The sequence below is a fragment of the Phoxinus phoxinus genome (assembly GCF_949152265.1).
Source record: "Phoxinus phoxinus genome assembly, chromosome: 24".
Classification (NCBI taxonomy): domain Eukaryota; kingdom Metazoa; phylum Chordata; class Actinopteri; order Cypriniformes; family Leuciscidae; genus Phoxinus; species Phoxinus phoxinus.
Window position 1 is genome coordinate 19,188,316 of NC_136899.1, and position 12,200 is coordinate 19,200,515.

Below are 12,200 nucleotides of genomic sequence, written 5' to 3' on the forward strand. Positions count from 1 at the left end.
TCTGTAATGTTGCTGTTTGAGAATAAAAAGATCTGCAAGGTTACAAAGCTCAAAGTCCAATCCAAAGGGAGATATTTTATTTAACACAATCCACTTTTCGAGAATTACAACGAATGGCTCATTTGGACTACAACGCACTTTTTCTGGATTTTATGAATTCATAAATGTTCCTCATTTAAATATCCCCCGTTCATGGAATACGCAAAAATTTGGCGAGGCCTGGTTGAGCTGCGCTAGAGAAGATAAAGAGAGCAATTTTACAGAGAATAGCCGACATACCGAGTACAATGCAGACTATACGGTACGCACAAAAGCTTCTCCTGAAAGACATAGCCATTCACATTTTGTCAGGACAATCTGTCGTTTATGGATCACAACTTGTAAGTATGTCTAATTATTAGTAGTTGTGTTTTCTAATAACAGTTTAAACTATAAGTTTTATGTAGTTGCTATGATAGCTATGGTGTAAACGAATGACAAAGCTTTGCCTCCACTAGGCTGCTAACCAACATTACAGCATTGATATAGTGTTTACTTTAGCTTTTGTAGCTCTTGCTTTTGTAAGATCCTGTTCACCTAACAGACTGTTAGGAAAAATATCCATGATTTTGTGATCGGTTACTGTTCGTATTACCATAGTTTTCGGACAAATATGATTAAATGGTGGATAACATTGTATCTATAAGAAAATTACCAAAAAAACATACCACTCTGAAACGTCTTGTGAAATCCATGCTTGAATCGGGCTCGAAATGGTTTGAAATAGACGCCATCGTTAATATTTACATTGAGTAGAGATTGCGGTTTCCTGAACACACGCTAATCGCTGCCAATCACAACACACTAGGCCAGCCAACCAATCACAGCAAATTTCGTTTTTCGGAAGTAGGGGCTTCATCGAAAATGATGTGTTCAACCAGACAGGGGAGAGTTGAGATGTAATAATGTAAAATATGTGAAAAATAATGCGTTTTTTGAACAATCAAACATGAAAACATTTTAGTACACCCCAAAAACAAAATCAAGACTTTGTAAAAGGGCATAATAGGACCCCTTTAAGGGAAGAGCATGTATTATATATATATATATTTCTATTTCATATATATATATATATATATATATATATATTTCTATTATATATCATATATATGATATATTAACAAAATCGATCATGATGTGGCTTGATGCAATTGTCAAATTGCAAAGGTTGTGATTTATTTCCATAAATATGTGCTGCCAGTTTAAGATATATGGTGTTCCAGCGTCTCAGAGAGTCTCTGTTCACTTACTGAGAATTGATCCGTCTAAGACACTGATACACTTCATCATGAACTGCACACGTGTAAATGAACACTGTGCTGCATTTCACTCTGAAACACAACTCTTCAGACTAAATCGCAGCCTTTTGTGATTTGAAAATTATACTAAGCCATACAGCAATTTAAAATGTATTTTAATTAGGCTAACTGAGCAGCCCTATTTATTTAACATTTTCTGTTATCTAATTAATTATTAGCTTTTCATCAACTCAGGAACACCCCGGAGCTTCCCAAAACTCTGCTGCTACATGTAATAGTTTGTTTAAAGTCAATATTACATACAAAACTACACAGAATTTTCCTAGTAGTACATTTATTTAAACAGTATTTTAAGTTATTTTTGGTCTTTGGTTTGGTGAATTACTAACAAAACTAAGCAACACAAAATAACATAACTGCCTCATTCTCCAGTAAATTAATGGCTTGTCTGGATGCAAAAGCTGTTACAAACTTTTTTTACAAAAAACTATTTGCATCCAAACTGTCCTGAAATGTTGCTTTTTCTGTAGTTAAACAGTAACCAGTCTAAACAGTCATGATTTATTTGTCACGTTTCCTGTCATTTGGCTCTTGGGTGTATGTTTACATGTATTTGCCAACAACATTTTGCTCATAAACATTGTGATTGTTGTGAAATCTTAGTGAAATGTCATAATTGTCAGCGCATTCTCATTAGAGTTCATTTACTCTCTCTGTCAGCTGTGCAGCCCATGAGAGCTGCTGTCAGCAGAAGATGTGATGCGCATGCAGTACTGAAGGGGGTCTCCTCTCCTCTCACACACTGCAAATGGTGCCGCACATTAGCAAGTGCACAATCTGTGCTAATTGGGAAACTAAAAGAGAGCACTCTCTCACCCCCTCCCTTTACTAATGACAGCAGCAGGGCTTCAGCGGTCCCCTCCCCCCACACTCCCTCGCTTTCACTCAGAGTGTGCCAAAAAAGCACACTAGCTGCAGCCATGCGTACCAGTGTTTGCAAAATCCTGAAACTGGTATTTTTAGCATTGTTTTGCGTATGTTTTAAAAAATAAAAAAGTAACATTTGCTGACTGAAATGCAGGTTATGATGTCTGACACAACAGGGAACTAAAGCCCAAAGTATACTAAGTTTTTTTACGTGTACATTAGCGTATGTGTGCATTCAAACGCGTAACCTTTCAAAGTATACTCCATTTGATATTGTGCGTAAACGCAGGCGGTCAAATTGCACTCTCGAAAGATTATTCGTCCACGTTATTTTTCTCCAGAAGTTCGGACCGATTAAAATGACTTTTTACTCTTTTACCTTAAAAAAAAGATGCGGCTATCTCATTTCCCCACCAAACAACTATTTTGTAGTTGTTGCTCTTTAGTTTTGTTATTTTTTTGTTAACAACTGATTTGTGCAAATCAAATTTAACGTGCATGTGCAAAAATCGATCGGCACACGTACCATTCTGGTGGGGTTGGGCGATATACCATCAGACACTATAAACCCGTAGAAATTTGTCAACCGGTAAAGATTTTGGACTATCGTCTCGATCGCGGTCACACTCATGTGATGTACCCGTGCTGTACCGCCACGAAAGCTTATTGTTTGAATGTGTTTTTACGCCTTGTGGTTTAAAAACAAGTGATTTTAAATTGTTCAAGCGCAATAAGCAGTGAAAGAGGACTCGTTTCAGTATTTGTGTCTGTCTGAGAGACTGTTTCTGAGCACTTTGAGAGACACGCGCACATGAAGCCACTGCTCATACAGCGTGAGTTGCTTTTGCTGCCTTATGGGACTTGAAAGGTGAGTCAAAATGCCTGTCTTTGTGAGTATGCTTCTAAACACAGTAGTATATGTCGTAATGTATTTCGCCCACCCCTACATTCGCGGACCCTCGTATGCCTAAAAACCGAAGTATACTTTGGGCTTTAATCATCCAGTGAGTAAGTGACTGATTCAGTCCATGATTCACACCATGACAACTCTTGTGTACTATTCAAACTGATTAACCAATCATTTTAACCGATTCTTCAAAAAGAACTGCCTCAGTAAGTGATTCCTTCACAATTTGGACATCACATCTTTCTCTTCGTCACATACAATTCATCACAAACACACACGCAACTTGCTACTTGTTTTGTAAGACCCTATTGACCCCCTTGAACTCCCTTGTACACTTTCTTCTGTCCAAATATTGTTCATCAGTATACTGTGTTTGTGTGAACTCTCTCACCCTCTTCAGGGCAACATTAAAGCTTAATAAAAGCTTGCCGCTCAACCTTTAAACGCACACATACACACAGCTTTGAGTCAGTCGAGTGTGTGTGCTTGTGTGTGTACTAACCTAGTTTTGGCTTTTCTAGTGGTGGAGGCAGACGAGCCAGCAGAGTCTTCTGACACGGAACGCTGGAAGAGCGGGGACAGAGGCCTCTCGTCTCTGGGGCTGAGATCCAGTGGCTCAGGGAAATCATCATCTGTATCTGGCTCAAGCATATCTAAAAATTCAAACAGGACAGGGACGATTTTAATACACTTTCTCTTTTCCCAACTTTTTCTTGAACAACAAAAGGTAGTCAACATAAAATCAAAATAGATACATACATTTTCTTAAAATTAATCAAAAAAATGTTTGGTTTCTAAAACAATTTATTTTGCTAGCGTAACCAAGGTCAAATGAGCAGGCCACAAACTCCAAGCTCAGGAATTAACACATAACCAGATGTTTATTTGTGTTGATAACAAATATTGCAAACATGTTTGTATGTTCATTTAAAAAAAGAAAATGGGGCGCTAACACTCCCCAGGCTCACCTTGATAAGATGTTTAAAATAAACCCCCAGTACAAAGGATAGAAAGGAGCTACAATCTAAGACATAAGACCTGATTTAATACAAATCCGTTGTACAAACAGACCATGACTCATTTAAAACTATTAAATGACTAATTTAAAACTATACAAACAATAATTATCGATCAAGTGTTCCTACATAACCAGAAACACAAGCTGGTTTTCCTGGAAACATTTCATACGCCCACTGGATTAATTGCAACGGTCGTATGAGTGAAGAATGTTGTCTTACAGCAAAGCGACATTCATATTTGTGAACATGTCATCTGCTGATGCTACATTAAAAGCAGGACAAGAAGAAGAGCAGCACGATGGCAGTAACAATGACCCATGAGGAAGATGAGGAAAAGTATAAAAACAGAGGTTATCAACTGGGTTTGTTTGAGGATTATAGATTGGTTTTATTACCCAACATATAACTGTACAAAACAAAATCAAAGTAGTGCTATTTCTTTAAACTTTAATAGTGTAAGTTTTAAAGTAATGTAAAAGTTTGAAAGCTTCAAATCCTAATGTAATTGTATGGAAAAAAGAGACCAGTACAGCCTTCAGAGATATTTATCCTCAGAAGAAAGTTACATGGATGTTCAATGAGCATGAGTAAATGACAAGATATTTTGTTTTATGGTTAACCATTTATTTTATTTAGTTGAAAGTTTTTAAAAGACATCAACAAAACTCAGCACTGTGGCATGAATCTTAACTTCCATGGATAATATCACAATCAAGATTATATATTTTATGGTTTTAAAAGAGGTATCTTATGCTCGCCAAGGCTACAAAGCAGTAATTGCAAAATATTATTACAATTTAAATAATTGTTTTATATTGTAACATTTTAAAATCTAATTTTATTTATTATCCAAAGACCAATACTCCAGTCTTTAGTGTCAAATGATCCTTCAGAAATCATTATAATATGCTGATTTTGCTGCCCAAAAAACATTATTGCTTGCTATCGATGTTGAAAACAGTTGTGTTGCTTTATATTTTTATGATTCTGAACACAAAAGTTCAAAAGAACAGCTTTTAAACAAAAAACTTTCGTAACATTATAAATGTCTAGAAATGTCTGCCGTTAATTTAGATCAATTTGATAATTTCTATCAAAAACAGACAAACCTTACTGCCTCAAATTTGCTCATGGATATTGACACTTTGTTCCTCTGGAGAACAATGCAAAAAACAATTTCACAAATACGATGCATCACAAAAAGCCGCTACAATGGGAGCCATGACCTTTAGATTAACCTTTAAAGGGAGGAAAATGGCTCATCTCATGGCAGACTTGCCCACACAGCACTTGTAAAAATGGTGTTTGAAAAGGCAGAACATTGTTTTTCCGTTGTTCAAAAGAGCATTCATGTCAGTAGACATAAGAACAGAAGAAGAAAAAAAGGTGTGCACCAGAGTTTGATACTGAAGAAGATGAAAACGTATCAGTGTGACATGAAGAATGACTAACTTATAATAGAGTATTTCCCACATTTACAACCTAAAACACAGATGTAGCTCATGACGGAAGTTTGTGAGACATTTACTGTGCAAATACACAAAATACAAATACACAGCTGTATTTTTAAAAACATTTTAGGGTAAAAAGAAGAACGGACTGGTATGACGTCATTTTGAATAAAATCAGACCAAAACGAAGTTCGCTTGGAGTTTGATTCTGGGGAGTTCGAAACGGTTTAACACAGCGAATATTCCAGAAAAGTTTGCTCCAGCTGGAAAACACCTTCGAACTATCATTAGTAGTAACTGGTCTTCTCCGGTTAATTTATTACTGTTGAGATCAAACACGAGTAAAACCATGAACAAGATTTATAGTAGAAATTGAAGTTGTAATTCAAAATTTAGCAATGGTTTAATGACCACATATCATTACCCTTAAACTTGACTTGAGCAATAGCAGGAAACGGGCTCTCTGAACCCTAATTAATGCCATTGCTAACACCTGTATTTGTCCTGATATTTCAAAATGACTGCTTTGAAAAAGGTCTATTACACCGGGGCTGAAAACTAAAAAAGGCAGCAAAGCATGTCCGAATCCAATGTTAGCTTCACTTCCTATCGACTGAGATGTCTTTATCTGATCGATTTTTGAAGGCAGCATAGATATATCCATCGCTGCGTTTGATATCCAACAACCCTGGGCTTTCCACTCTGTGACACTTAAGCTAAAAAATAAAGATGGCGTCTGAAATAAGTTTGTGTGTAATGTACGTATTTGATCAACGTTTTTCACTTTTTAAATTAGCTACTAGTAATTAAATAATTGCTTAGTTATTACCAAAGCTAGCAACAGTGGTTTTTACCGATAATGATAACTAGGTATGTATACTCCCACACTTTATTTGCTTCTATTTTAGACCACTTGATGTTATCTAATGAAAATAACAAAATATGTATTACAGTGACAATAACAAAACTGAAATTGGATGCGGTTCGGATTTGTTGATATGTTTCTGTCAGCTGCGTGAACATATCAATTTGTCACTAGATTTAAATAATAAACTTTGCTGCATAACAAATGCATAAAATCAACCAGCTGGATATACCTGTACAGTAAACTAATGCAAAGAGACGATAACAATCATGACATTAAACATTTGGGTTGGGCCTGCGTGTGTTTTTGTCACGTTGTTTTAACCGCTTGAGTTAACTAATGTTAACGTCCTCAGGCTCGACAGCAAACACACTGCTATTCTCAACTAATTCAGAGTCTAGTCAACAAATTAATTACTTTATAGTGTTGTGAAAACATGTACGGTGATGTACTGCATACCATTTTTAATCCGTATCTGAAGTGTCCCGCTCTCACATGTCAAAACAAACACCACAATGCGGCTATGTCAGTGATAGTTTTTATTTCGCTTATAGAGGACGCTCTCATGCGATGTAATGACAGCGGACCCTTCAGTTCTCAGCCACTCCAGAAACGGACGCAACCTGGAAAAATTATCAGCTTGGATTTGCCGATAACCGATTGTTCCGATCAATCGGTAGACCTCTACATGTAGTATGAGTTTAATTAATTGGAAGCTTGCTAATAAGAGAAACTTTCCATTCATTCCATTCAATGTGCCAAAGATCATGAATTTTTCAGACAATCAAAATTTTGCATCAGCAAGGCCACTTTCGAAAGGAAATCAGCAAACAAACTGGATACTCAAGATGTGGTATTCAAGCTGTTATAAAAACTTTTGAAGAACCAGGAGAGGTCAAGGACAAAAAAGAACTGGAAGGCCAAGAAAACTTTCAAAATCTGATGTGAAGTTTCTCAGTGCTTCTTCTTTGAGAGACCGGAAGAAGTCCAACAAGGACCTGGCTCAGTATCTGGCAGCTTCACCCTTCTATAGTCCGAAGAAGCTTGATCAGGAATGGTCTTTATGGAAGGATAGCAGCCAGGAAACGGGGGCTTAGCTATTATATGCTTAGATATGCTAAAACGCACAAGGATCGGAATGAAGATCATTGAAAAGGAGTATTACGGAGTGAAGAATCAAAGTTTGAAATTTTTCAATCGTCGACAATATGTGAAAAGAAGAGTTGGAGAGAGATGGAAGAATGACTGCATGCAGACTTCAGTGAAACATGGTGGAGGGTCTGTCCTGGTTTGGGGCTGTATTTCTGCCAGTAGTGTTAGCGATATTGTCCGAATTGATGGGATCATGAATGCTGAAAAGTACAGACATATTTTAATTCATCATGCCATTCCTTTTAGAAAGCACCTGTTTGGGAATGGTTTTATTTTTTCAGCATGATAACAATCCCAAGAACACTGCTAATGCAGTGAAATCATATTTGGAGAGACAAACAGCTGATCACAGATGATTAAACACTAGGGGCTTTCGCTTTTTCGCAGAGGAACCTTTTCATAGTTCCTAGAACTATTGGCAGAAGTACCTGGATTTTGGCGTGTTCGCACCGCAGGAACTAGGGACGATTTTAGTTCTAGGAACTCTTTTTGGAGGAAGTAATTTTGCTTCTACTTCAGAGAAGGGTCTAACCCAGCACTATAGGAACTATCCGCGATGTTAGTGTACGCTGATTGGCCGAAAGCATGAGAAACACTGGCACCAGCCATTTAAAAGAAGGCTATGTAAACGCAGATTATAGCCTATATATTTACTCCAGAAACTAACACTACGAACACATAAAACAGTAATAAATGGGCCTCATAACCTTTACGCTGAGGATATCTTTATGTATAACAGTTCTATCTAATAACGTATTAGACAGGACTGTTAGACAGATCATAAAATGGCCTGGAGAATGCGAGAACTGTGTGCTGGCGTTCTCAGCGCCGTCAAAATAAATGTCACAACAACAAGTGCGGGTTACATCACTTCAGAATTCCTACTGGCAGTGTGAATGCAACCAAGAAAACGTTCCTAGGGGAACCATTAGTTCTCGGGGAACCACCCTGGTGGCTAGCTCCTGAAACTACCCGGTGCAAAAGCTCCTACTGACAGCCTCCACAGAGTCCAGACCAAAATATTATAGAAGCAGTATGGGATCACCTGGACAGACAAATAAATAAAAGACAGCCTATATCTAAAGAACTACTCTGGGAAATGCTGAAAGAAGCCAGGTATAATATACCAGAAGATTACTTTAGAAAACTTCAGGCTTTGGAATTAGGAGAAAAAAGAAAGAAAATACATTTAGTAAGAAGAATGTGAAGAACACTTTTGGCATGAGAGACTGAGGGCTAGCCTATTCCAACTTTGTTTTATCCCCTTTGGACTGTTTTGGGGATGTTGTGAGCCAGAAGTTATTTTCTGTCGTCATTAAAGAACTTTAGGGCTGATAAATGGAGAAAATAAATATCTTGCAGCCGCTGTGTCACTGAAGCGTAAGCAGCATCTTTATTTTAGTGCTGCTGTTACCGTCTAGACACAAAACTACATCTCTAGAGTTGAATCAAAACAAGCCTGCAAATATATTTCTATTCAACCATGTTCACCCAATCTCCCTCAGAAAATCCAACGGCCCAGAACAGAGACACTTGCAGTGTAATGACTGGCAGGAAATGAATGTTCTCAAGGTTTCGTAGAAAAAAAGCTGCCATGAATCATGATAGAGTCTGGGGTTGATAAGGGTTAAGACCACCCTCATATTAGAGGAGGAAACACTAATGTGAAGTCACAAATTATTGAAGTGAACAAAATCAAGAAACAATCAAGATGATAGATACTGCAAAAAACAGCAGCCTCAGAAAACACAAACATGTCATTCACAGACTGCCTAAAGCACATTGCACATAAAACTGACAAGAGCTTTCTCCAAATGGCAAGATCCAATCTGAAGCCCATAAACCCATCAAATAAATGTCCAAAACGTAAAAAAAAGAAAAAAAGAAACTTGATTAAAAAAAACAGAACTGTGATTGGGCAATTTACATGTCAGTCAGTGGACCAGACTTTATGCCAATAGTTAAAAGTCCAGCGTGCAAGACTAAGGGTGTATTCACACCTGCCTTGTTTGGTTCGATTGAATCGAACTCTAGTTTGTTTCCCCCCTTGGTGCGGACCTTTTGGGCAGGTGTGAATACAGCAATCGAACTCGGGTGCGGACCAAACAACCGAACCGAGACCCAGCTGAAGAGGTGGTCTCGGTACGGTTCCAAACGAACTCTGGTACGGTTCGTTTACGATGTGAACATGAACCGACCCAATATCGGCCCAATATACACTGGTTACCTATAAAGTTCCGTATTAATTATAAGGTATTGTTACTGACTTATAAAGCCCTAAACGGCTTAGCTCCAGTTTATTTAACGGACCTTCTATCGCCCTATAATCCATCGCGCTCTTTAAGATCGCTAAATTCAAGGAGGGAGAGCATTCTCACATTTAGCTCCAAAACTCTGGAATAGCCTTCCTGATACTGTTCGTTGCTCAGACTCGCTCTCCCAGTTCAAAACTAGATTAAAGACGCATCTCTTTAACCAGGCATTCATATAAATGTTTTAATCTTACAGTTAAATCCGGCCTCTAGTTCATAACCGCCAGAGGAGAACTGGCCCCCGACTGAGCCTGGGTTCTCCCAAGTTTTTTTTTTCTCCATTAGGTCACCTGATGGAGTTTTAGGTCACCATTGGGTCACCTGATGGAGTTTTTCGTTTCCTTGCCACTGTTGCCTTTGGCTTGCTCAGTTGGGGATATTCAATTTAATGAATCAATCAATATTACTATTGATTAGCATTACCAAACATGGATGGTTTTATTATTATTTTAATTTAATACTGTGAAGCTGCTTTGATACAATCTGTATTGTGAAAAGCGCTATACAAATATTCTTGACTTGACTTGACTTGACTCAATATCAATATGGTTCGTTCAAGTGCGAAAGAGAATTCCATTCCGGCGCGCTGTCTGGCCACACGATACTGTTGCGCGTCTTTCTGCGCGTCGTGTGTGCATCATTGGAATGGAATGAATGAATGAGTGAGTGTGTGCGCATCAGGACATTCACATACAGAGCGGTTTCTCTTTAGTCTAATCACGCATAAATGCTTTAAAAGCATTTGCATGAATACGAGCGAGTTCATATAATGTAAAAAAATTATTTGGTCCGGACCAAAGCAAGTGAACTATCGGACTTTCCTGGTGTGAATACACCCTAAGTGTAGTTACTACATGTTTGGACACACTGACACCCAGAAAAGAAACATCATGACCCATAATGCCTTTAGTCTTGGGTGGGATAACAACTCAGCATGAAAGTCTACAGCAGTCTTCCAGGATGTGGGTAAGATCGGAAGATAAGACGCCATTACTGGTTACCAGAATACGTTTGAAAAACTGCACTAGTTGCAACTGAAGTGCCAAGAATAAAAAGTCCCAGAGTACTAAATGAAACGAAGATGTTAAGAGCTTTTTGTAAATGTGTAAATCATCTGCTATATCACTGACGGACACCTCAGAATATAACTGAAAAGTGCAAAAAGGCAGGAGGGGGATGGGATGTGCCTAATAATTATTAGGGCTACAACAGAGATTAAATGACATGAGAATTAGTGACAGACCATCTATTAAGTTATACACAATCCACCGCACACCAAAACACACATGTGAATTTAGACAAAACATTGTTTATGAAGTACAGTGCACACACTTACTTAACTACAGTATATACTATATTGTAGAGTTGTCAAAAAGTACCGACTTCAGTAGTGAAATATAAAAATGTGACGATACCAGCATTTCCCTCTATCATTTTGAGCGCTGTTGAACGGATTCTTAAACGACTCTGATTGGCCATTGTGTTGACGGGCTCAACATGTCTGTGATTGGCCATTGTGTTGATGCATTCAAAATATATGTCTGTGATTGGCTGAGTTGATCAACATTGACATCTTTGACGCTCTTCACCTAGCGCGTACTACACAGATATACACGGGAGCGTAAAAGCAGGCGTCTATCAGCAGATCCCTAATATATCCGCTGATAGACACCGCTTTCAAACGCTCCCGTGTGTATCTGTGCAAGTGCTCGATGAAGAGCGTCAAAGACAACATGTTTTTCAAGCGTTGATCACAGATTAGCCAATCACAGACACGCGTTAACAATGGACATTTAGAGGCTTTTAAGAATCCGTTCAACAGCGCTAAAAATGCTACAGAGGGAAATTTGACCTACAGAGGGAAATGCTGGTAGTGTCACATTTTTACAATTTCAGTACCGACTTGGTATCGAAGTCGGTACTTTTGACAACATATGTATACTATATGACTTAAGTCTCACAAAAGCTTGATTTACACAAACTGATAACTCATGATTTCAAAACCGATTTGTAAGTCTTTTCGAACGAGTCATTTGTTTGCAAACTGGACAACACTGGTCATGCAGGGAAGACAATAGGTCAATGTGTTGCCTATGTTTTCTTTGTCCAAGTCATTTTATCTCCCTCATGGCTCAACAGTAAAGATGGCCCAGGAATAATGTGAGAGGACATCATCTCATCAGGAAAAATGTAGCATGGTCAATTAATTTGTATGGCTTGTGAACTTAAACAATAGATTTAGTTAAAATAATAATAATAAAAAAACAAT

The 12,200-nt window shown here is 38.0% G+C and overlaps 1 protein-coding gene across 7 annotated transcripts in view; it reads right to left on the reverse strand.

Moving 5' to 3' along the window:
- The window catches only part of kmt2ca (lysine (K)-specific methyltransferase 2Ca), a 159,134-nt gene that overhangs the window by 99,898 nt on the left and 47,036 nt on the right, over positions 1-12,200 (reverse strand). For all 7 annotated transcript variants that reach the window (XM_079602700.1, XM_079602699.1, XM_079602697.1 and 4 more), the window contains exon 4: positions 3,635-3,785. In XM_079602700.1, coding sequence (XP_079458826.1) covers positions 3,635-3,785 — 151 coding nt within the window. The remainder of the gene's footprint in view (positions 1-3,634; positions 3,786-12,200) is intronic.